Below are 26,374 nucleotides of genomic sequence, written 5' to 3'. Positions count from 1 at the left end.
GGAATTGCTGGTTTGTCCAAGATGGTCCCTGAAGAGCTATATTCTTAGCTTAGGGAAGGGCAGGACGGGAATTACTTGAGAGACAAGACTGCTTCTCTTGCTCCCTTGGATCTTCTTATTCCCAGTCTGAGCTATTTTAAAAATTCTCATGTGTAACAATCTTGCACTGAAGAGCATGGAAGAAGGAAGTGGAGATAAAACGGTGATCATACAACCTGCCTTACTATTTCTTTTTTTGCCCAGTTGTGCTGCTCCCTCAGTTCTAAAAAGGCCATTCTACCCTACCTGCTGCTCTAGAGGTGCTTCTGTGGTCACAGGAGTGCTGCCAAATGGAGGAAAGCTGGGAAGCCCTTCCACAAAGAGCACCTAAGGACAAAGCCAAGGCTGAAGTGCAGCCAATGACTTCTGCAGATGCACTGATCAATCTAAAAGCACAGCAGCAGATGAGCTGAGGAGCCAAGAGACCCAAGCAATCCTCGTGACGAGCAGGAAGCCTGGGCTCCCTGGGACACACTCCTGTTTGCCCAAGCGTCTCTCCTGCTGCCCACATCCAAGGCTGCCCGTTCGGTGGATTGAGCTGAGGCAAAAGCCTAGTCACATCTGAAGCCAAAACAGCAGGAAACAAACAAAACCTTTTCTTTTTAATGGTGTCTCCACAGAACACCCAGCCTCTGGGGGGTTTTCCACCTCTTTAAACAAGTTCCCCCTTCTAAATGTGTGACACAAAGTCACATCCTGAAAGCAGTGAGTGCACAGAAGGCTCACACCAAAGCTCTGTAAGGAAGATCAGAGCACATGGACAGTGGCACCCCCTTTCAAAGCCAAGGGAACCCCAAAAAGAAAAACAATGGAAATTACATGCATGATGTTATAAGTTGTTCTCTTGTTTTGACATAACATTTAATAGAAAGTTTTGATAAATTATTTACAGAGGCAACTTTTGAGTAGTGATTGGCAAAGGAAGGCTTTCCCACTTACACACATCATTCCAGAAGCAGAGCTACATGCTTCCATCCTCCTAAAGGATCTTTCCATCTACACCAGTGCAAGGTTCAGGCAATACCATCAGCTTCATTTAATAGGTGAGATGCAGAAACGCCCCCGGTGCAGCGTGCAGAGCTACCCTGGGCTCTCGGGGTATGGAAAGGTTCCACAGTGCTCTTCTGCAAAGTCCATGTCCTCAGGGAAAGCTGAACTGAGGTGACTTCTGATAATTTCTTAGACAATCTGCTCAAGATCATGTGGGAATAGAGCAGGAAACAAGCAGGATTCCTACCAACCAACTATGCTGCAGGGCCTGGTTACTGATCACCCCCACATAGGTTCCTGCTTGTTTGTCAGCTATCTCAGAGTCTTATCTGCAAGCCCTGATATTCCACTTACCTGGACATCATCTTCCCAAGCCCACATTTACAGTGATCTCTGCTGCATTGCTGTTCCATCCACAATTACAAAAAATTATGATGAAAAAAAGGCAGAATAGCTCAAAGCACGCAGTGCTTCACTGACGCTTTGCTGTTAGTCAAAGAAACGAGCAAAGTATCTGCACTTAAAATGTCCTGTGGGTGAAATGATCATTTTTGTGGTGTGCAGCAGGGACCCTTCATGTGCACACACCAAAAGGCACTGCCGTACTTCAAAGTTCCATATGCAATTTAAACAGATGAAACTTGCTAAGGTGAGTAAAAACTTATTAGAAAACAGAAATGCTGTATAGATGCATAAATCCCTAAGGTGGCCTTAGTTTTTGAAAAAAAAAAAAAAAAGGATTTTATATTTCCTGCATTGCGCAGGAAACACCAAGCAACAATAAGACAACCTAATCAAGTACCTCTTTGAGAGCCCTTCATTCCACCTGCTCCAGAGTGAAGGCATGCTGCACATCCAGTCTTAAAGGAGCAAAACAATTGCTGCATTGCAGAACCCTGGATTTCCACAGCCTGCTTTGTCTGCTTGCTTGAAAAAAAGCGGTTTGTACTTTGCTGTTTTCTCCCACGCATATTAATGCAAGCAATCAGGTTTCTACTGCCCTGCAATCTGACAACTACCACAACAGCTCTGCTCAATTTCTGTTCCTCACTTCTCCTCTTTAATTCCCCTCCTTCATCCTTCATTTATGTATTTTCCACTGGAACTGCCCTAACGCCTGGCTGTGCTGCCCTAAGGACCCAACGGAGCAGCTCTACTGCTTAGCCCAAAGACACCAACACTACGGAGCTACGGAAGAAAGAACAGGCTAGAGCCAAAACTGGATACTCAGTACAGCTGCTATACATTCCCACCTAAAGCATGAAGCCCACACAGTGCAACATAAAGAACAAGTGGGAAGAATCGAGGTTCTTTCATAGTTACAGCTTTTACAGAAGACTCTGTCATTTCCAAATTAATGTTTGATGAAGCCAACAGCCTTTTCACGACATCAAATCTTCTCCTGTCAGTGAGAGTGGTCACCAAAGGACTGCTCAGCGCCACAGTGCCATCGGCTGAAGCGACGTCAGGCTGTATTTATGAGAGCAAAAGATGAGAGACATGAAAACATTTTCCAAGCAGTGCTGTTCCTGCCATTGCACAGCTCACTTCTTTCATACAAAGCCACTGTAAAGCTTACAAGGCAGCACCAAAAGGGTAAGATTCCCTTTACTGTTGGCCTTACTGATCCAGAACCAAAATTCTGTGCCATCCTTTAAGGAGAAACATCCCTCCTTACTGTCCATCTGTTTCCAGAGTTCAACTTCTCTCACTGCAAATCACACTTAACTCTCACTCTGAGCAAACAGTAGCACTCCCCTTGCCCCTACATGTTTAAAAGATTTTACTATTGTTTTTGTAAGTGAGCTTAAAAATCTCAAAAAATGATAAAAACATAGAATGTTTTAGTTTGGAAGGGACCTTAGAGATCACCTAGTTCAATCCCCATGCTGCCGTAGGCACTTTTCACTAGACCAGGTTATTCAAAGCCCCATCCAATCTGGCCTTAAACACTTCCAGGGATGGGGCATCCACAGCTTCTCTGAGCAACCTCACCACCCTCACAGTAAAGAATTTCTTACTAGCACCTTGATTTAAACCTACCCTCTTTCAGTTTGAATCCATTCCTCCTTGTCCATGTCGCTATGTGCTCTTGTAAAAAGTCTCTCTCCAGTTTTTGTGTAGGCTTCCTTAAGGTACTGGAAGCTGCAATCAGGTCACCCCAAAGCCTTCTCCTCTCCAGGCTGAACAAACCCAATTCTCTTACCCTTTCCTCATAGGAGAGGCACTCCATCCCTCTAATGCCCTGCACTGTTCCTTCAGCAGTTTCAATACATGGTCTCAGACTTTTGGGACTTCAGATTCGCCATGGCTCAAGCACTGCTGCTATCAAAAGGGAATTTCTGTTTCCCAAGGGGAGGTGATTACTGTTACTGAGACTATTGTAAATTAAAATTCAAGCTCAAGTTACAATTTTCTTTTGCTCACAACCTCCCAAATACAGGAATGTTTAGAAGTTAGGTATCCACCTGCAGTAAATTACGTGCTTCGTTTGGCACTGTCTGACTGACCTTGGCTAAGCACTGCCTACGGCTGAAATTCGCACTGAAGCCCAACATCTCCTTTATTGGGTGAGAAACACATGAAGCCAAGGACACAGTGGTTCCTGCTGCGGGGCCCACGAGCCACACAGCCACATCTCCATTACTCACCAAACAACACAACGCTGGAACAACCTGAAGATCACAGCAGGCACGCAGCAGGACCAGAGTGTAATCAGACAGCTCTGTGAAGGAAACATTAACAGGGAAAGATTGTTTCCAGTGAAGGCTGCATGAGGCTGGCTGCTCCCTTTAACAGGGAGCTCTGTTACTGGATGTTTGGAAGAAGTTGATCCAACCCTTTCCTGCCTGCATAATAAAATGGGATGGGCAATGGGTCTGCCTACTTCTGCCCTTGAGAAAAGGTACTAGAAGAGAAGGGGATTTCCATCCCATCATCCTTCTCTCTCCCCAAAGTATCTCCCCAGTGTTTCCACCCCAAGTCTACAGGCTGAATAAATGACTTAGGCCTCAAATAAAACAAGGGCCTATGCTCTCAAAATTTATACGAGACACTGACTTCTGCAAACCACAATCTGAGAGGAAATGGCACAGCTGAGACTGCCTTCGGGCTGGGAGATGGAGTAAATGATCCCAGTGGTGCCCTTCAACTCTCTAACAAAAAGGCTGTAATTCCTAACAGGCAACAGGGATAAAAGAGCTTTTGAAGATTGATCCAGCTACACTTATGCCTGGACTTTAGCAGAAGACATTATGTCCAAAGTCAGGTGATAATGCAACACACTCAATTAACTGCACCCTGCTGTTAATAGCATCTGACAAGTCTTACCACATCAGCAGGTTTCTGCTTTCTACTTCTTTTCTGTCTCCACAAATGAGTTTAACTATCCTACCTGGGTACTGTGTGTATATGGATGCACGCTGACATTTTGCTGCACGGTGCCACATCTACACTGGACTTCCCTTCATTACCTTAATGTCAGGAAATTCTTTATATATGATAGAGAAGAGAAAAAGCCAGGGAAGTCTGTCGTGGACTTTGCAGGTAGCTTTTAATTAACACTGTGGTGCCAACTAGATTGCGAGGATGGCATTTGTTTGACATTTATGTTTAATCTCCCTGTTTCAGTAGCTGCAAAACAACCTTCTAATTGCAGTGTCTCTGTGTTAAACCCATTTTTGCTAAATTTGGTTTGCACCTCAACAATATCCGCTGTTACACAGGAGACACCACCTAATTTGTAATTCCCAGCACTTAGGCGGGAAGAACTCTGGCATGCCATAAGTATAGAAATTAGCTTGCCAAACTGCAAATGCCCACACTCAGCAGAAGCAGAGTCGAGCAGCCTTGAGGGAATGTGTATTTTACACGCAAAATCTGTCAGTGATTGAGGGCTGAATTTAATTCACAGGCAGGAATGCTAAGCATAGTATACCAAACTCATAAAAAAGGAACAGAACAATTTATGTTCGCTCAGCCACCAACTGCTCAAAGAGAGCCATAAATGCTTTAGAATGGAGGGAGCTTCTAAGAGGAAAATCAAATTAAAAAAATAAGGCTCTTAAGAACATACCAGAGATAGCACTGATGAGAAGGTGAGCAGCTGAGAAAAGCTCTACATCCTGAGGCTGATATTTCTGCAACAACAACTCACTCTGTAAACTGCACCCTAGGAGCTGCAAGAAGTCAAGGAGGTCTCTTTGTTGTGCAGGTTTTAACTCCTCCAGATCTGGCTCATCTCCTGTGCAGATATCATCAAACTGAAAGCAAAAGAATAAGCAAAACTTCTTGAAAAGAGAAAAATTCAAGCAAAAGAGAATGTTCGTGCTAATCTGAAATTACTTTTAGGAAGCAAGCCAAAGTTTTTTCATCTTACCACATCCCCCAGGGCAGTCACCATTTCTTCATGGAGCAAGAGTTCACAAAGGGTTTTATATAAAGCTCTTTGCTTGTCTTCTGGAAGCTTCACAAAGGGCTGGAACTGGGTCTTCAACTGTGACAGATCTTTCCCAAGAAAGCAGTAAAAAGTAAAACTAAGTACTTCTACACAAATGCCAGTAAAAACAGTTAACATTTTTGCTATGTGTTTCACAAGTCCATTTATTGCCACACCCTGACATCCTGATTTCCACGAGCACAAGTTATAATGCAAGGCTGAAACAGATCTGGTTAAAATTCCTAAGGAGCCAATGAAGCCTCAATGAAAACTCTAAGAAAGAAGAACAGCTACCAAGGATCACCATTTTGTTTTCAGTATTTTTAATATTTTAAAGTCAGTATTTTAATGCTAACCAAACTAATCACATCTTAAGTTTCTCACTTGACAGTTTATCTCCAGAACACGTACATTTATTTGGCAGAATGACGAGTTCTGCTCATAAATTTACTTCTGATCTGTGGTTAGTATGAATTACAAAGTCAATGGTGTAAGTCCACACACAGATCTTTTAGGACCCTACATTGTTGTCCTTGTATTTCATCAGGTGCAAGAAGGAATTACAGCCCTTCACCACTCGCCTAAGTATTATTAAAATAATCAGGACAAAAATGCCTTCTTAACTGAAATCCTGAATCCATTACAGTACAAGAGAATGCACTGCACTTCTTTCACCACAATCCAACTATGATCATGAAACTAAATGCTTTGTGACATCGAATTACCACTTTGCTAAAAGAAAGTAAGTTTTCAGATCAATAATGCCAGCTGGAAGGTTGGAATGTTTTCTCCCCTCTTTCCGAAAATATGTGCATGCAAGTGTTCTCAACCTTGTTTAAAAGAAATCTTCCTTCATGTCACTCTGGTCAAGAAACATGCTCTCTTTAAAAGATGTCCTTTATATCTGAAAAGTTACTTCACTGGGGAAAAAAAAAGCACAGCCACAGGCAGATATTTTTGGTATCTGATGCAATTGTATGACTGTCTATACAAATAACAGAGAAGGAACCTACTTTCCAATTCCTTACCAAAACCAAATTATTTTAGTTTTTTTTTCCCCACAAGAGACAGTGCAGGTTAATTAATTAATCTCCAATCTCTTTTAAGCAAGAAGGGCACAAAGGTACATCAAGCTAAAACAAAACACAGAACAGTGGCATACCATTCTTTTACAAGTAAGTGGGTTTTATATACACATGGAGACAGTTATTCCTTTCGAGCAAGTCTACTTAGGAGAATGACAGAATTTACTTAGGGACAACAAATATCTATTCTGACCACAGTCTACTGAACAACCATTAACAAAGGGTGAAATTTAGAGATAACAGAAGTGATGTTCATCAGTAGAACCAGCTGTAAAAACTCTGCCAAGAACTGATGAAGAGCAAAGTGTGTTCGGAGGCCTTGATTGGTCTTCCCTTTTTTCATTCATCCAGTAACAACCCTGCCTCTTCCTTCCACATTCCTACAACAAACAACTTGTACCTGGCCCATTTTACCGATTTGCAAACTTCTGTATAAATCATGTTTTAATTTTGTCAGTTACAAAGCTCCTCTGAAAATAATGAGGCTAAGTCTCTGTAATTCTGAGACTTAAAATAACCTCTAACTAAGAAGCTTTACTGAGAGTATTTTTCAAATACAAAAAAGTGTTTTCAGTGACCCTTTACGAATGAAAGCAGCAATCATCGCTTATCTTACAGAGGTTATCTGGAATGTAACAGAACTGACATAAACACCTGACTTTGTAAGACTGTATTTATGACAAATGGATTCAGGATGTTCCTAGGGAACAGTCCACTGCATATATCTATTGCAGAACTAATTTTTTATATCGTTTTGGTGCATTCCCCAAGAGTTCCTGATAAGAGCTATTAAAATGAACTAACAAGATTTCTTATGTTCTATTGTACTAGATTATTTCTCCCTATCATGTTGCTTAATTCACTGTAATGTAATCATGTAAAGCATTTCTGGTAATACCTTGTTTCAATACACTTATAGAAGCATCACTGGGAACGAGGTTTTTAGCCCCAGAGTACATCTCATTATCAACAGCATCTGGTTGATAGAGAAATGAAGCATCTCTGAATAGAGCTGAATGGGGGTAAGTTGAGCCTTCTGTGCTTTCTTTTTCAAAACCTCCTTGCTGTTCATCTAACAGACAGAACTCTGTAATTAGAAATTCAATTAAAAACAATAATTAATAAAATACACAAGCAATTACTAAATAAGATGCTAACTTGTATTTTCTAGTGTTCTTGCATGTGATTTCTCCATGTCTCGTCTCTTCCAGATGGAAAGAATGCCAGATGCTGCTATGCATGTGAATTACTGAGCATTACTGCAGCCCTGGTGTTTGGTACAGCACGTACAGATGAAGATCCTGTGGTACAGCTGCCACCTACAAAATGTGACACCAGCTCCTGTGAACTAAAGTAATGCAGACAGCAAATAACACGAAAACTTCTCTCCAACACAATAAAACCTGAATGCTGCATATAGGAGACGCAGGTATGAACTCCTGACATGCTGTAATGCAGGCTACTGATCCACTCATGATGGAGACACATAACAGCACTCTCTGAGACTCGTAAGAACTCTTGAGAGTCCTCCACAGAGCTTCTTTTGGTCGTGGCACCGATGAGACTACTCTTTCTCAGCTAAGCCACAGGTCCACCCTCAGCTCTCCAGATGAGTGGAAAATAGAGAGTCTCGAAAGCGCATCACCTAGGCATGTTCCCAAATAGAATCACTCTGCAATATACTGTCTCTTTGCAGTAACTTCATGGAGGAAATGACAGGTCCTGGCTGGATTATCCTTTCTGCCTCATCTTTGTGACAAGCACTGACTGACCTCACCCAACCAGGACTGCCCTCTTCCTGCCACCACAGTGCCCTCAGCTTGATCAAGTTAAGGAACTCCTGGAAGGTACAGGAAGCCTCTTTAATATGCTGAGAAAGCTGGAGTATCAAGTTCTCTGCTCATGTGTCCAGCACTGTGCCCCAAAGATGCAGAATATAATCAAAGCTCTATGCATATTCTGATCATCTTTTATTGGCTCAAAAGCAAGGTCTGAATCTGTACCCCTGGGACTCTGCAGGAGGTCTGAGGAGAACACAGGCAGGCTAGCAAAAGAAACTCAATTTTAAAGTAATACCTGGCAGCAAAGGGGGAAAAAAAATGTAACACTAATCAAGTACGGTGCTCACGTGTACCAGGCACAAAACCTAAATATAACCTTCCTGCAGTTGTAAGACTCTGTCTCACTAAATTAAGGACATTCAAAGCAGATGAGAAAGCATGGAGAGCACTCCATCAGCAAAAAGCTTTTTCAAAGGGAAAGCAGACAAAGAAATCTCCGCCACAGAGGAAGAAAGACGACAGACCTTTATGGTTGCATAACCCTTCACAGAGAAGAGCGACTTACAGAGAAGCAGAAAGTGATTAACACAAGCTAAGAACTTCCCAAAGCAACAAGACTCCGGACAGCAGCTGAGGCACCATCAGGCCAACTCGCTTTCACTGATAATAAGAAGGCTTTCACATGAACCCTGAGGAGGAAGACAGTGCTGACAAACTGACTCCCCTCTTGAGGCAGAATGATGCTAATAAGGGAAATCAAACTTCCCAGATGATTCTATGTGTTAAGAGATACAGACCCTGCTGTTAACTCTTGAAATGGGACTCGATTCAGAGGAAAACACAGGACTCAAAATTTTGTATTAATAGGACTGTTAATGAATTCTACATTGAATGCTATTACATTAATCGATGACAAACCTCCAACAGTGCAGTTAGAACTTGTTAGTTATTCAGAAACGTTAGCAAAAATGCACAAAAACCAGAGATGATCAATGAAAGCAATTAAAGAGACTCCTGTGTGTGAAAAAGTGGAAAAGATTAGGACTGTTCAATTTACAGATACTTAAGAGGAAGGAAGCCACACATTTTACTTATAAAAATGTCCAAGCACGTTCTGTCACATCAGCCAGAACATTTTAAAGAAAATTTATATACCATTCTTCCTAACAATAACTCAAGCACTGCCAGTGGCAACGAAAACAAAAGACAGTAGAAAGTTTATATGCACCCTATTCCATAATTATCCCTGAAGAGAATCCCACTTGGTTACACTTGCTACAGGTAACTTCTAGTCTCATGAGAAAGGACTACATTAGTTCCTGGATTTAACTTCAAAGGCCATTTCTATTTCCACAAACAGACACTGATCATTGCTGCTCAGACATTAACAAGCTGAAGTTCAGGCTCCACCATACTTATTCTTGCTGGCAAATCCTTAATTCTGTTGTTAGTTCCTACCCTTTACCTTCTCAGTGATAGGCAGGCAAGGGAAAATAGCTCAAATTAAAAAGGAAGAGGCAAGACATGGGTTGTTTGAGGTAAAACAAGAAACAAGCTGTGCTGGTTTTGGCGCTTGAAAGATATTAACATTAAATATGAAAAAAAAGAGTGGGAAAAGAAGCAGAAGTGGAAAAAGAGCAGAGAAATACAGATCATTAACAAGACCCATGTATCATCAGCTAGCAGGACATAGGAATTTCATCTAGAAATCCTTTAAGTAGATTATCAGCTACACACCTATGTAGTCAGACAGCCTTAATTGCACCTCATTACTCTAAATTACAGTTCTATTATAACCATGAAGTCAATGTCCTCTGCCATTATCTCTGTGTTCAGTCTACGTCAGAGCAATTCCACATTTCAGAAACTTCAGGTTACATAATATTTACTTCTATTCCCGAGCCTACTGACTTCCTTGATATCAGAAGTGAATCGAAGGAGGATGATGCAGAATTGTCTTCTGCATTTCTTATCCAAATAAAGTGCACCTTGGATTCAAATCTCAACTGCACTTGAATTATTTCTTCAATGTATCTCCTGTTTCTCTCCACATGAGTCCTTCCCAAATTCCATCTCTACACAGTCCATCTGATTTCCTTTCTTCTTGCATAATATCCCCTGAAACCTCCTTTAGGTCAGGGAGTTTAAATAAGGATAGACAAGAAAGAAAAACTCAAGTGATTCTGCAGAACAGAGCTACACCCCCCCAAAGCCAATTTCAACATTTTTTTTAAACCTGAAAAATATTCGACCTGACATAAGTAAAGCATGACCAGAAAACATGACAAGGACATTTCTGCAAACATTCTGAGGGCAATCTGTATATGAAAGTGTAAGTTAGAAAAGTTTACATTCCACTCCTGTACGCATGATTCTTTTCTTACACGACTGTTGTCTAAACATTCCTGGTTGGCTGTTGATTTACATTCAGGCCACTCTCCTGTCAACAGGGGAAGGGAACAGCATGAGCCAAGGGCCAGCTAGTTAGAAGCAAAATTGTAGAAAAAGACCTGGACAACAAACTTGAGAGGCTAAGCAGTGTGCCCCTGCAGTTATTGAAGTCTGCTGCATCCTGGGCTGCACTGACAAGAGTGTAGCTAGCAGGCTGAGGAAACTGAATTTTCAGTTTGGAGACTGTATTCAGTGTTGTGCCCACTTCTGGACTCTGCAGTACAAGCCCCACATTCACATACTGGAGCAACCTGGAAAACAGCCACCAAGATCATAGGAGGCTGAAGAACATAAAAAATGAGGAGAGGCTGAGAGACTGGGTTTGTCCAGCCTGGAGAAAGCACTGCTAAGGAAGAAACCTTCTGCTATCTATAACTACCCAAGGGAAGTGTGAAGAGAAGGCAGAGCCAACTCCTCTGTATGATGACAGGACAAAAATCAAGAGTCACAAATTAAAGAAAGGGAAATTCTCATATTAAGGATATTAAGGACAAAAAAAAAAAAGTCACCACCATGGTGGTCAAACATGATAACAGGCTGCCCAGAGGAGCGATGGAATCTCTGTCTCCGGAGATAATCAAAACTCTGGAGTAGACAAGCAATCTGATCTAACTCTGACTTTAGATCTAAGTTCAAAAGTTGGCCTGCCTTGGCTGGGGCTTAAGCTAGATGACCTCCTGTGTCCTCTGAAACCTAAGTTATTCTGAGTTTCAAATGTATTCAAGCAAATCAAAAAGCACTACTAAATCAGAAGTGCAGCATTTCCAGCACAAGTAATTATCAAGGCAAAAAAGACCATACAACATCATCAACTTCGTGCACAGGGAAATGGAAAAGTCATTGCCCAACAGACAGCTTTGTCCACAGCTGAACTGGGTGCCACAGAAAATGAGCCTTTCACTTACCAAACTGGCCATTGTGCTTTATAAACAGTTCAATTACACCGTAGGCAATAGTGGTTGCAGGAGGAATTTCAAGAATCACACTAGAATCCTTCACCATACTTCCGTTTTCACTTACTAAAACCTGAAAGACAGATTTATTCACCATTTATCTGATTCAGCTATTGCATAGCTTAAACATATAATTAAGGTGAAAAATACAGAGAAAGAATGTGCTTTATTCTCCGTGATGTCTAACTTAAGCCTGTTACATTTGACATCTGCAAAAGGAACTAGATGAAGAGAAAGGTAGAGCACAATGCCAAGAGCAGCTCTCAAACTCTCAGCTACCCTGTCCCAGCATAAAGCTGAGTTCCAGGTGCAGTTTTTGCCACACATGAAACACCGTGTCACTAGGAAATGGGCACCCACTTCAGTATCCTGCGCTGCCCAATTCTATCCTGACATATCTTTTGCCCAGCTGGCGAGCACCACCCAGAAGGTGGCACTTGCACAGAGGGTGGTTGTCCTGCAAATCCCAGATTTCTACTACTGCAGACACCCTGTACACAGTAGCGATTAATCTCTACCTTTAGAAAAAAACCTTAAAATGAATGAGCATATGTTTTGACTTTGGTAATTCCTTCTCAATTCATAGGCAATTTTTCAGATATCCTCATAATGCAGTTAATCTCCAGTCCCATGATCAAAAACAAATAGCTTCCCAATAAATACGAAAACTCAGTAGACACTGCAACCATTTGTGATGAATGATTACTTGGTTTTTCAAATAAATTTGCTTCAGAGATGCATTTTTCTATTCAACTTTCGATGAATTGCTATATTTTTCCTTTATGTTCTGCTGTAGGCAGGAATCTAAATAGAAATACTGAATTGCAATTTGATAGTATTGATGGAAGCTACATTCCAGACTGACACTAAAAGATGGCATCTTTTGCCAGAAAGGCAATAGAAAAAAACATTTTGCCTTTCTGAAGTTTCACAATTAAGCAGTACAGCAAATTCAACACGTTAAGGAAGCACAAAAAATACTCTGAAGCCTATCTAGAGAAACCAAAATTTCTTCTCAGATAATCTGCAAATGTTCCATTCCTTGCAGATTTTTAACAACTTTTACCTTTACTGTTTTTGCAGTGCATCCCATCACACCACTGACTTTTTCTTCTGTCTGGACATGTTCAAATATTGTACACCTCTGAGTTGTTATTATCTTTTCTCTCAAGATGCACAGCACTTCACGTTTTCTTTCTATTACTTGTTGCAGTAAACTACAGCTTAGATCTATTGTTCTGAAAAAGAAAAGACACCATTAACAACATAAATACCAGAATTGTGAAAAAAACCATTTTCTTAATTGCTTGAAGAAGCTTTTATTGTAAAAACAACAATGGTTTCCGTATGAGCCATCTCCTCAAAATTTTGTCCTCTTTTGTTATTTGGTAGCAGTAAATATCTGTATTCCATGGTAGGTCACATTATCATGGCCATAGCAGGGGATGCCACCCTAAGAGAGCAACGCCTCAATGCCCAACCTCACTGCTTGCCACAATCTGTTTCAGTGCTCACTTCAACCCTGAATGGGCTGAGTGGGATTAGCACTGACCAAGTACCTCAAAGGGCTGGATGAGAAAACACAAGATTTCATGGTTTTTAAGACTGAAGATCACTGAAAAAAAAACACCCACTACAAAATCCTGTGTATAGACTCAAAATTCAAAATTAATGACCAGGACTGTCACAGTCAAAAAAACTAACTGTGGGAGGGACCTCGAATCTCTACCCCAGGCCCCAACTTTACAAGCCATTCCTACTGAACTATGTAATTCAGCACGTGTTTAAATGCTGCTGGAGATAATTCTAACATTAGGCTCTTCTTAGAATGAGCGGAAGACAGAAAGTGAATTCCCAGAAACAATACAGCAGGTTTATTTTCTAAGAAAAGGTTACAAAATCCTCTACCTTGTCTTTTGGGGTGTTAACAGATTTTTGGTAGCAGTTAAAGCAACTTCTTAATTTTATTTAATTGATTAAAACATGTCAATTACATTTTACTTTTGTAAAATACTCACTGGAGGTCCTCAGATGAGATGTCGTATTTTCTGTGAACAGATAAGTCCAGCAAGACAGCTGGAAGATTAAAGGATTGCTGTCCCTGGCTCAAGTTATTCAGTCTCTTCTCCTCCCTTTTACTGTAAATGGCTATTCATGGAGCTAAATGGCAATTCCCCAAAAATGTGACAGAAAGACATGTCTGACTCCATTTAAATCGAGATATCTCCACTTTTAATTAAAAAGTTTTAGATTTATTAGATTCTGGAGTTTTGAATTTATGCAGTCTGTGTAAGTCTGAAGTCAGCTTGGGTTTTATTGAATTAAAAATATCCTCAGGCAATTTTTGATCTTTGGAGAGTTACATGCTTATATGAAAGTTCAATCAGTTGGAATGAACTGTCTGAAAACCTTAAAGTTGATTGTTTAAACAAGGGAAAGAAAATACCTCTGAAGCAATGCAGCAGCCACTAGAAAAGCACCCCCAAACATTCCTCAGATTATTAATATAACTCTTCTTTTCTTTTGGTGCAAAGCCATGCTTTATGCTTGGAATGCAATGAATCTTTGGATTAAGCAAAGATTGAAGAAATGTCAAGCAATCACAAACATCACTGCTCTCAGAAGGGTCTGCCAAACCAGAGCCATTAGTTATCACAACAACAAACCATCAAGCCTATCATATACTTCACAATAATTATTTATGTTTCTGAAGTGGTGTGATAAGCATCTCCAAAATACAAATCAATACACTAAGACCTTGCAATTTTAACATCTGACCTAGGAAGCAACACAGGGAAAAATACAATGAAGAAGCATAAAGCAATTTGGGTTTTTTTTCATGTATATTTATTGCCGGTTTTAGAGGATGACAAACTTGCTGGATATCCCCAATATTTAGAGAGAAAAAAACCCCAAACAATCTAAGGTAGAAAAATACAGATTAAATAGAGACTTGCTATTTCTGAATGAATGTCAATAAAAGAAGCATATAGAATATGACCTAACTCTATACAAATAAATTACAAAATAATTCGAGAGACTTTTTCTTCCATCTGCTTCTACAGTATTCTGCCTGAGGCAGGACTGGCTCAGACTCCTGGCTCTGAGGGGCAGATGCACAACTCAGCAGAGTGGCAGAGTGGAAGAGTCAGAAGACACAGGTTAACTTGCAAAGAGGCACAGTGAGCAGATTTAGGAGACAGTGCTGGAGGAGCTGCCGCAGCACTAGAGGCTACAGAGCAACACCAATGCTTGAGGGCACAGAGCTCACTGCCTGGCCCCTGATGCAGCACTGGGGTCCTCCACACAGAGGTGCATGTGTGGCACACCCATGGCCACTGCCTCAGTCCCAAGGCTCGAGCGACTTCAGTGGGATGTGTCCAATTGCAAAGCTATCAGAAATGCTCTCCTCTGCCCAGAAAGTTCAGTGAGTACTCAATTCAGAGCTTTAAAACACACACAGTCACCCACAGCTACAAACACCTTTTTTTCTAGGGCAGCACAGCTAAATATTCTGCTCTAGACTTTCTATCATAAAACAGACTCTAGGGTTGCGTGTGGGCACATCACGAGTTATTACTGGGGCACAGCCTGTTGAAGGCAAAACATTCTGCTCTTCTCAGTGAACTCAAGAAGGAGATGACATGAGGTAAGCAAATACCCAGCTTATCTAAATTGTCTTTGAAAGCAGTCATCAAGAGCAAAAAGCAACAAGGTTAAAGTTTGACAATCAGAGCAGGGCTTCAAGTATTGCAGGGCAACGACCACAACCTGTGATTCCATTTTTGCAACAGCTCAACTTACTTGCTAGCATAACACCAAATAATACAATGCATGCAGGCACATGAAATGCACTGCATTTTTCTTATGTTACAGGTCATGTTTTAGAGCTTTTATTTCTGTTCCATCTCTTCCACTATCTATTGCACAGAAGCCCTCACCAACCCTGTGCCATCTGTCCTACATCACTGTACTCCTGAGCTGAAGCACTTCAAAGTAACACTGTATAAAATACAATGAAATTTTGGTTTGCTCAGTCCCATTATCAACGCACAGAGTATGAGCCTGTATAAATAAAGATCATTTAAAAGGATTATGGGGTTTTGCTTAATTGTTTGTTCTGCTTAAATGACCTTCCTAGGGTCAACGGTTTACTACACTGGAAGCTCTATAGGTCAAACATGTACAGAAAATAATCTCTCTGAGTTTTGGTCTCACTCCCCACTTAACAGGATTAAACACTTCCATTCTCCTATAACGCAAAGACCTTCTTCACCTTCATTCGACTTTTTTCTTGTGTGAGAAAAGCAGTGGACAACAGAAGCACAAAGGCAATTTTCTGCATACTGAAGGCAGAAAAGAAGGGAGAAAGGCAGAAACCAAATGAAGAGAAAACAGACAACACCTGCAATATAGCAGACTCTCATAGTTAAAACAGAGAGCAGGAGCCTGGTCTGAACCCCACTGCTGAGACTGAGGGTCTTTCCTTTAGGCATAGAATTTGACTGAATTGTCCACAAAGCACAGGCCTTAGAAACATTCTTCTATCAAATCCTGCCTAGCCTTCTCAGTAACCCACCCAGGAATCTTCAAAGTAAGAAGCTTGACAATTTGCTACAAATACCAAGAATTGTTACTGCTGTGAGCACTCTCCAACCTCACACTGGACTCAGCACTGCTACCTGCACAGATTTTCACTAGTCCAAAGCACCCATGAGTGAGAAACCTTTTCAGTCCTGCACTGGGGGCAAGGTCACCTCAGCACAAGTCCTTTCCTGGCTGTAGAGACATGGGCAGCTCACACTCACAGCCTCTTCTCCACTGCATTTATAATGTGCAATAGTCTGATGTCTTCCATACAAATGCTGCTTGCTGCACAGCGAGAGCCTTCACCCAGCTTTGATCCTGCTCTAATAGAGACATCCAGATGAATGCCATGGAGTAAAATCCACCAGATCTCACTCTGCCACTTTCTACCAAACACAGATGGCATAATATTTCTTTTGTTAATCCATTTCAAATATAATCTCTCTGACCTACTTCTTACAGAACACAGCATCTGATATAGTCAGCTTATTGATAGCATTTCACTATTTGTCCTACACAATAACCTGACAATTACTTCATAGAACATCTTCCCCAAGAATACCAGAGACTTCTCAGACTGCAAGAGACAGGTAGTTCCTCTATTTTCTCCTTATTATTTCTCCTTTCTCCTTATAAGGCATGCTCCTTATGTTCTAAATCACGGACACACACACAATTGCTTTTATTCAATCCTGTCTCATAACATTCTGTGACTTCATATTACCATGTAGCACCTTTGCTAAATGGTTTTCTCACCATACTCATAAATGCTCAAGGAGGTTTAATAAATAACAAAATGGTCTGAATCTCCACTGTACTCCAATTAAGAACAGACACTTATTTTTGTCTCAGTGTGGACACTTTCGCTGATTCAAATACAGTGAAATATGCAATAATGTAAAAGTGTTTTTCAACTATGCCAGAGTATGCTGCTAATAACACACTGTTTTCCTAATATGCTAATCAGAGAGTTAGGAATCATTCACATGGTATGATGAAAGAGTGACAGGCAATTTTTTCTGCAGCTGATGAGAAGTGACTGGCTGCTGCCACTTGGTCCTATTTCTGCCATCACTGTCGCCTCAGAATTCTCTTTCAATCACCTCACACGACTTTTAGTGAAATGGTAAAAACAAACAAGTAAATTTCTTAATCCATGAGAACTAAGAGATTATAACCTCCTCATAATCCATTTTACTGGAGGGAAGAATACAGAATGGTTGAGGTTGGTCTGGTCCAACCCCCTGTTTAAAAGCAGGGCCACCTAGAGCAGTCTGCCTAGGACCATGTCTCCAAGGAGGGAAACTCCACAGCCTCCCTGGCCAACCTGTGCCAATCCTCAGTTACCCTTAGAGTGAAAGAGTCTTTCCTGATGTTCAGACAGAGCCTCCTGTGTTTCAGATTGTGCCTATTGCCTCCTGTTCAGTCTCTGGGCACCACTGAAAAGAGCCTGACTCTGTCCTTCAGGTATTTATACACGTTAATAACACTCCCTCCTAGCCCGAGCCTCCTCTTCTCCAAGCTAAGCAGTCCCATCTCTCTCAGCCTTTCTACAAATGTGAGGTGTTCCAGCTGTTTTCATCACCATGGTGGCCCTTCACTGAACTCTCTCCAGTATGTCCATCTCTCCCTTGTAGTAGGAAACTGCACACAGTACTCCAGGTTTGGCCTCAGCGGTGCTGAGCAGAGGAGGAAGGATCACCTCCCCCAAACCTGCCGGCAATACTCCTCCTCATGCAGTCCAGGATACCACTGGCTTTCTTTGCAGCAGGCACACATTGCTGGCTCATATCCAACTGATGTCCACCAGGATCCCCAGCATCTTTTCCGCAAAGCCGCTTTCCAGCTGGTCAGCCCCCAGTATGTACCGATGCCTGGTGCTGTGCCATGTGCAGCACTTTGCGCTTCCCTTCGTTGAACCACATGAGGCTCCCACCAGACCAGCCTGTCCAGGTCCCTGTGCAAGGCAGAATGACCCTCCAGGTGTTATCAGCCACTCCCCCACCTTTGTGTCATCAGCAAATTTGCTGAGGGTACACTCGTTGACCCCATCACCCAGACGATTAATGAAGATGTTCAACAGGACTGGACACAGCATTGTCCCCTGGGGTACGTAATTAGTCACTGGCCTCCAACTAGACTTTGTACCACTGATCAACACGTTCTGAGTCCAGCCCTTCAGCCAGTTTTCAGTCCACCTTACTGTCTGCTCATACAGTCCATACTTCATCAACTTCTCTATGAGGATCTTATGGTAGACAGTACTGAATGCCTTAAAATAGAGGATGGAATATACTTTTAAATCCACAGCAATCCAACTGAGTTAAAGGCACAGGATTCTGACCCAAAATCGGTATGTTACAGTACTGTGTGAACTAGCAAGCACAATGTAATACATAAGTAAGAATAATGTAAAATGAAATATGCCAAGTTTATATACCTACAAGTAGCTTAACTTTATTTTAATATTGTATATTACGTGTTCTGTGTTTACAATGTCACTGCTTCTGCAAACCAGGAAGGATCTCATTCCACATCCCTCAGCTATCATTTCTTTTCAGAAAAAAGAGCCATTGCAGCATCTGGAATCTAATTAAAAGATCAGTAGGATTCTCCTTTGGAAGGTTCACCTAAGAAGTGACAGGAAACCGATTAGCTGCCACTAGCACTTCCAGCTTGCTGAACTCTGAAGGCTCACATGACTTAGTTTAAAAGGCATACGGCTTTGACTTTTTAGAGTTTTCTGCTATTTATCTGCAACTGTGACTTAATCAGCCTAATACAAGAACATTTTTAAAATGCAGCTTGATTGGGCTATATATGTAGAAATAATAAATGAAGCAATAATTGATCAAACAAGCACAAGCACCACATGTCATTTAATGACATCAAGAACACTTTGCTAACGCTCATTTCACAGGGACTGACAGGTAAACATCCTCTCAGTGCCATAACATTTTGCATCCAAAAATCACTAACCTGTAGGCAACAGCATTCCTGAATTCCACAAAATGCTCCATGAACAAGATGAAAGCTTGAAGCTTGGACACAATCAATCATAAACCATAGAATATTTATGAAGAAGTAAGCAGAATTTCATCTATAAGGCATTTCCACCATTTCCAGTGAGCCTCTGCATTACACTGGAGAAAAAAACCCCACGAATTCTGCTATCCTCATCATTTTCAGTGACCTGGCAGAAGGCAGACTGACTTGATATCAGTTATACATTGTGCATCATAAGCTTTAATAAGCTATGAGCATCTTGTCTATGAATTGAGAACTAGCTCCTTGTGTAAAGCGGCACACACATCAGCCTTATTTACAGTTACATATTGATTGGTGTAGAGCTACTGATTTACTCAAAAGAAGATAACATAATTTCTGAGTATTTAGTTACACTCAGGATTGTAACCCAAGATGTGTTGCTTCGCTACGGGAGGATTCTCTGTGTGAACAGAGCAGGTAAATTACTTCAGAAAACCAAAAGCTTACTGATCTAAATCAAAGTCGCTCTAGTTTGTTTCTCTGTAGGACTTTTTCTAGTGCTAGAAACAAGATCCTAAATCTTGACTGACACTATTTTCCTGATATCAGATGCATATTAATTTTACAGACTTGGTACACACATTTAGCTTTTAGGAAGGCATTTAGTACAAAGAGAGCAAGGTGCCTTATTAGAATAAATCTGTTGCCTTGTGAATGCTCATAATACAAAGAACACCAGCCATCTGTTCCCATGAAAATGGAGAATTGATTATTTCTAGAACATCAGTGTATTTAAAGCAAATTTACACTGCTTCTGACAACTCCTGCACTGATAACAAAAAGCTATCATCTTTATCTTCACAGCATCAGCAAAGGTTATTAAATTGCATTACACTCCCTGCTGCAGATCTAGAGTACAATGCTGTCACAACCAAGCCACCCTCATCTCCCATGAGTCACGACCTGCAACACAGAGTAGACCCTTGACTTGTCAGCTGTTCGCCAAGTAGACTTTGGTCCACAAGTGTCTTATTGCAACATGAAATAGATCCAATTTCAGAGTAGAACAGAAAGTGAGGAAGTGTTGCCTTTCTTGAAAAATACAGAATATGGTTTCCTCAGTTAATACAGCATATAACAGGAAGCAACAGATCTGTATTTTGTTCAACTAGTACAACATGTGTTGACCATGCTCGCTCACCTTTGCTACTCCAACTTCAAATAATCCAATTTTCTGGTGCAGTTGCTCACACACTCATACACAATTACAAAGCCTGCTTACAAAAATATTAGTAATTCAGAATTCAGTTTCCACAGCATTTGCTCCAGTAACACAGAGAAACTAATGCATTTTTTTTGCAGATTCTTACCTCAGCACACTCCCCAAAAGAAGGGGGTAGGTAATGTATTCATGCAAATACGTAAAATGAAATCACAGAGACATATTTTTAAAATGAAAAGGAAAAGTTTGATCATCAAGATTTCAAACTACGGAAAATTTCGCTTTTGTATATATGATTGATCCCCTGAATATGAGAGTTTACAATAAAAACAATTTTCAAACTACAGCAACACCACAAAACTGACTGCTTAGTGACTGTAGCTGGCCCAAGTCTTTTCAGCTCTAACCTTTCCCAGCCATTACGATGCCCACATTAAAAACATACCTGTCCTTGACGTCTTTCATAAGCTGCTGCAAGTCAATCTCCTGCTTCCTCAGGTTTCCAAATGAGGACTCATTTTCCACATAGCCCTTCCCTCCAGCTCCCAGGCTGATCTTTACAAATGATGCTTCAATACTTCCTTGAATAAAGTCTTCAAACTTCCCCATATATTTTGCAAAGTCAGACTCCACAATCACTAGGAAAGCAATAGAAGTCATTTCTACCTGTGAAGGGAAGTACTGAAACGGTCCTGAAGTGATTGGAACAACAGACACTTACAGAAAATATGACAAGTTAGTGAAGGCAAGGAACAGCACCGAAAGGTAAATAATGAAATTTACAGCTCTACAACTCTTATTTCTGCTTCCTTCAGGCTTTCATCATCTTTGCTCTGCTATCTTTTATATTTTTGCCATTTTAGGAATACATAAGGTGACTGAAATACTGAGTTCAAATGCTATGGAAGATTTATAAAGAAGGATTGAAACTTACTTCAGCTACAAAGCAGACCCACCTGTACAACAGGGTTAGCATTTTGGCATTATCTCGGCATATTTTCCTACAGAGCTGTCTCAAAGCTCACTGAAAACCAATTGAAACATCTAACTGTTTTAAAACAGCTCTGAATCTTATATGCCTATAAACCAAAGAACTGACTCAGAATTAGCTAATCTTCCAAGCTAATATCTTAACTTACAGACTTATTTATTTTCCTGTATGGAATTGTGACACATACAGAAATACGGGATTCCATCCTGTTAATCCTAAAACCTGGATGTTGTAGTTGAATGAAGAAAGAAGCACAAGGGTCAACCATTTTTAACAGACTGTGCAGGATGAAAGGAAGCAGTGGTAAAACTTGCTTGGCCTGGCCTGGCCTGCGAAAGCACCCTCTGGGCTACTGTCACCAACAAGACACTGTCTATTCACTACTTTTTGACCCTGAGCACAGTACAGTTTCACACTGCTATCACGTACTGGAACCACCCAAAAATAGTATACAGGAGTTCCTGTGACTGCAGACAACACTGTTATTAAACAGTAGGACTGACAATCTTCAGCACTCAATTGCAGTAGTCTACACAGGTAAAACTTTTTTTTTTAACAAACATTTATTATTACCGGTTTTAGTTAAATGAATAGTCAAGTGAGAAAAGAGGCATTCATCTCATTTCCACATATGGAGAAGAACACTTCAGAGCACTCCTCTGAAAGGAGTCCTCTAGTAACATGATTGAGAATAATAACAAAACAGATTAGGGTTTGTATTCTTTTTATCTGCAGTAATAGTGCTGACCAAGTATGGCTTTACCTGGTTTTACTGGTTTGTCTTCAGTAAGCACATCACTCAGGGTGACTGTCAAGAAATGATACTTGGGCTTCTGCCAGCACCAGAATTTCCTCCTCTTCGTAACTAAGCTCAAAAGCTGTAGCTTGTCTGAGGCGTTCAAGTGGGACACAGGGATCAAGTCACCTCCACTGTCCGTTTCTCTCACAAAATTCTTTGTTGCTTTTGCAAACATCTTGAGGAATCAATTAAAGCCTGAAAGAATACATCTGTTTTCAAACAACTACGGTTGGAAAGCATAAATATTTACACTGTCACTTAAAGAACTTCTTCATAGTATTGGTATTAACACAAGAACAGGTAACGTTTTTATCCCATCTTCTCCACTCTGTCCTGGGAATGACAGTTCAAACAATTTATCCTGAAGTAAAAAAACTTTCACAGTAACTAACAAAAGAATTTTAGTTAAAAGGAACATTCACAGGTAATTAATCTATTAGAGAAGAAAAAACTTAGTCAGCCTACCTGAAATTCTATGAAAAAGCATCTGCTAATGAGTTCCCCACAGAGACTGGCTGGGATGAAGAGAGCACTGGGGCAGTGGCCCAGGATTAAATAATCCTTCTTTTATTACCTAACATAAAACCATTTTACTCCATATAAGGTAGTTAGTTATTACTCACACAAATTATCTTGATCTTTTTAGTAGGGAGTAAACACATATAGGGATAATAAAAATTATTCCATAAAAAGCAACAAATATTTGAGCTGGCATCTTTGTTACTAAGTTTTGTTTCTGAACTACACCCCTGGAAAGTTTCAATTAATTTTTTTCTTTATGAACTCTTTTTTTATCTCCAATATTTTCAAATTTTCTGTTTTCTATTTACATAACTACAGCTAAATTGAACGTATGTTATTTGCAACTGTGATTCATATCCACTAAACAGCTACATACATATCTTATTATAGCTTTTCAGTGATTTTAATTAAAAAAATCAGCATCTCTTATCATGTAAGATTTTCTTTATCCTCAGCAACCCATATAGCGGTATTTACAAGGAATTTTTTCAATAAGGGAAACTGGCTAAATGCACAGAAGAAATTGTAAAAATGACCATTTACAAGTGCTAAACATGCAAGTCTAATAAACCAATATTTGAACCTCTTAAGAAGTCTCATCTTTTTCAGTTTTTCAACTCGATGTTTTTTGAGCTACTGGTATCTCCAGAATAAATTTTTTTTAAAATCTGGCAGTGTTCCTTTGAATCTCCCAGCTGACACTGACTGGAAAGTTCAACTAAGATCATAAGCCGTCTCAGCTGGCTATCCACACATTTATGATTAATTACCTGCCTTGCTCTGCAGAGCTCTTAGATTTGTCATTGACAAGTCCAGGCCAGAGTAAGACAGAACAGACTTCAAACAAAAGTGGATATTGCAGTGAGTACTCAGCATTATTGACAGAAAATGGAAACCTGAATAAAGGTATTACTGCTTGGACCACAGCCTCTGTATTTTAGTATCAGGGGAGAAAAAAGCCTTTTTGCAGATGGAAACTTACCTTTCCATTAGTTTTTCCCAAATCCCATTTTGGGTATTTCACACAGTATTTACCAATTCATGGTGAGGTAGCTACCTCCTCATGAATCCTCTATGGCCTAGTCTATGTAAGGAGTAAAGGGTGTACAAGTAAAGGGTGTTTTCCAACAACACCTGCATCGAAAGGATTTGAGCAATATCAAAGGCACATAACATTTTACTAAAGAGTCTTCTGGGGCTTTCACTGTAATTGCAGCTGCAACAAACCCTGCAGCACAACCTCAGCTGTATGCACTGGGGAATATTTCCACTCACTTTCTTGTTCTCTGACCTTTTCCTAAGCTGAACTGAGACTGATTTTTTGCATTTCTCCTCTTTAAATGTCCCTGGTTTTAATCTCAGTGAGAACACTTTAACAGAATAAAGCAATGAAGCTCCACTGCAGAAGAAAAAAAAAAAACAAAACCAAAACAAACTAAAACTAATTTTCTTTATTCCTGGGACTTCTTTTGCAGGACACTGTATTTTGCAAACAGCCAGATAACTGATTCGTAATGGAGGGGACCACCAGGAAAATTCTCACTGCCTGCTGCACGAGCTGCCTTCTCTCCCTAGCATAACCTTCTTCACATATTTCTGTGCTTTACATGACTGCTTGCTCATTCTGATCACCTTCCTACACAGCCCACTCACATAGGCATAGTCTCTGAAAAGAAAAAGACCACCAATTTCTGAGGAGTTTATCGTAAAAGAAATTGCAAAAACCAATTCCTAGTATTGTTACACACTCACTAAACTTCATGTGAAAAACCACTGCACCATTCTATTTATCTTCCAATTCATGGTGTTTTGGCTTCATTCCCAGGCACCACACTTCTGACAGGCAAAAAGAACACCCAGGAAAGAGCACTGTGCTTGTAAGGACTGACGAGACTCACCAGGCAGGAGAAAGGGGATAGTTTTCAGCCTCAAAATGGCATGTCAGTGCCTTCCACACTTTGCTGTGATGGGAATGTCTTTGCAGGGAGCATAGTTGCTGGTGCAGCTGTGCCTGCAAAGCAAGAACATTCTATCCAAACTGCTGTTTATGTCTCTTTGGATATAGTGCCTTTAACACAAATTTGACAACACACCCAAATATCTTGTTTCCTTAGTTCACAAAACAGAGAGCAATTGAATATGCCCTTAGCCAAGATCAGGGAACTCCTATGCAGCCACCAGGATTGACGGCATCCTGACTGAGGGAACGTGGATTGATTACGGACCCAGCATTAAGAAAACTCTGCCTCCGGAAATTTTAATAGAGCTGTGTTTGGTTTGGTAGAATTACAGGGAAGGTATCAAAACTGGTAAGAAACGCCTGTCAGAGTGAATTCACTCTTACAGATTGATAGCCAGGCATAAAAGCAGAAAAGGAAGGAGGAGTACCTTTCTTGCCTACTGAGAAATTTAAAATTAGCCTGAACCTGAGCTACAGAAAGATCATTCAATGACAGCGATGAGATCAAGTGAAGACAATTACAGCAACTTCACTGTTTACTTAAATAAAAAAATCGCACCCAGTTTCTTTGCTTTATCACGGCTCCCTAACTCAATATAGTGGGACATTAGATCCAAAGCAACACTTTAAGAATAATCATGTTTACCTCTGTCAGCACAAAAGCAAGTTCTCAGCAGGTGCCTAATATTTCTTACAGTCTACATCCTTTACATAAAATACAAAACTGCCTTTTTTTTTTTTTTTTTACTATTTAACATAAGGTTACACAGCACACTGGGCACAGTACACAGGGAATTAGGATACAGGATGGTAACTGGATTGCCAAATGCCAGCACATTCCTTGCCAAACCAAGCTGGAAGGAAACACAACCCCTGAAGGCCAAAGAGGACCCGGCTGGAGCCGCGGTGTTGGAAGCGCTATTAGGCATTAAAAAAACAGCATCCGTAAGAGCTAATACACAAAGCCTAGCTGGGCTATTCACACAATGCATTTCAGTCTTTGGACGCACGTGGTCTCCAGAAACACATCCAACATATTTTAGCACTGGATGTGGCCCTCTTTTGTGCCTCAAGGACTCTGCAGCACGTGTCTCCAAAGACTTGGGCACCGTGGAGGTATGCGGCGTCCTTTCCTGGGCTGCCGGGTGCCAGGACTCCGGGAAGGGGCCGAGCTGCCCTTGTCCTGGGCGAGCACACCCCCGCCCGCCTCGCCGAGACCGGCTCGGGCAGGCGAGCATCGCCCCGCCGGGCCCCGCTGAAACGCCACTCAGAGCCCCCGCTCGGAACTGCGGCCACCCGGCCTCGCCCCCGGGGCGGGAAGGACGGCGAGCTCAGCCCGGCGGCTCCTCCTGCCCCCCGGGAAGGGCGGCGCGGCAGCGGCCCGGGGGGGGCAGGCACGGCCGGGCCTCGCCACCGCCCCGTACTCACGGCATTCCCGGCGCTCCCATCGCCGGCAACGGGGATGCGGCGCGCTCCGCCCGCGGGGCGTGACGAGCCGAGCCGCGCCCCGGGCGAGGCGCCCCGGGCGGAGGAGCTGTGCGAGCAGCCCCGGGAAGCTCCCGTGGCTG

At 41.3% G+C, this 26,374-nt stretch overlaps 1 protein-coding gene across 5 annotated transcripts; it reads right to left on the bottom strand.

The window, feature by feature from the left end:
* Positions 1 to 863: 863 nt before the first annotated feature.
* GSDME (gasdermin E) lies at positions 864 to 26,374 on the bottom strand. 5 transcript variants are annotated; one of them, XM_050329478.1, is made up of 12 exons: positions 26,235 to 26,374; positions 24,746 to 24,857; positions 22,790 to 22,870; positions 22,289 to 22,519; positions 20,980 to 21,172; positions 12,804 to 12,975; positions 11,690 to 11,810; positions 7,451 to 7,639; positions 5,408 to 5,535; positions 5,105 to 5,291; positions 3,681 to 3,754; positions 864 to 2,499 (listed from the first exon to the last, which is right to left on the bottom strand). In XM_050329478.1, the coding sequence occupies exons 4-12, from the start codon at positions 22,497 to 22,499 to the stop codon at positions 2,269 to 2,271; spliced, it is 1,506 nt and encodes a 501-aa protein (XP_050185435.1). In that variant the 5' UTR covers positions 22,500 to 22,519; positions 22,790 to 22,870; positions 24,746 to 24,857; positions 26,235 to 26,374; the 3' UTR covers positions 864 to 2,268. The 5 variants fall into 5 exon arrangements, with proteins under 5 accessions (XP_050185435.1, XP_050185452.1, XP_050185444.1 ...); XM_050329495.1 differs by lacking the exon at positions 26,235 to 26,374 and adding an exon at positions 25,817 to 25,996; XM_050329487.1 differs by lacking the exon at positions 22,790 to 22,870 and having other exon boundaries at positions 24,745 to 24,857.

This window comes from Myiozetetes cayanensis, unplaced genomic scaffold (assembly GCF_022539395.1).
Source record: "Myiozetetes cayanensis isolate MyiCay16 unplaced genomic scaffold, myiCay2020 scf1, whole genome shotgun sequence".
NCBI classification, from domain to species: Eukaryota; Metazoa; Chordata; class Aves; order Passeriformes; family Tyrannidae; genus Myiozetetes; species Myiozetetes cayanensis.
The sequence above is the reverse complement of the archived record's forward strand: the minus strand, read 5'-3'. Positions and strand labels throughout refer to the sequence as shown.

Bases quoted from the DNA above. Each gene is read 5' to 3' on its own strand.
- GSDME (XM_050329487.1), bottom strand. From the start codon at position 22,499: ATGTTTGCAAAAGCAACAAAGAATTTTGTGAGAGAAACGGACAGTGGA. The intron at 11,811-12,803 runs GTAAAAGTTGTT...TCTGTCTTTCAG, and splicing joins GCACTGCAAAAACAGTAAAG to GTTTTAGTAAGTGAAAACGG. The intron at 2,500-3,680 runs GTGAGTAATGGA...TCATAAATACAG, and splicing joins TTCCAGCGTTGTGTTGTTTG to CCTGACGTCGCTTCAGCCGA.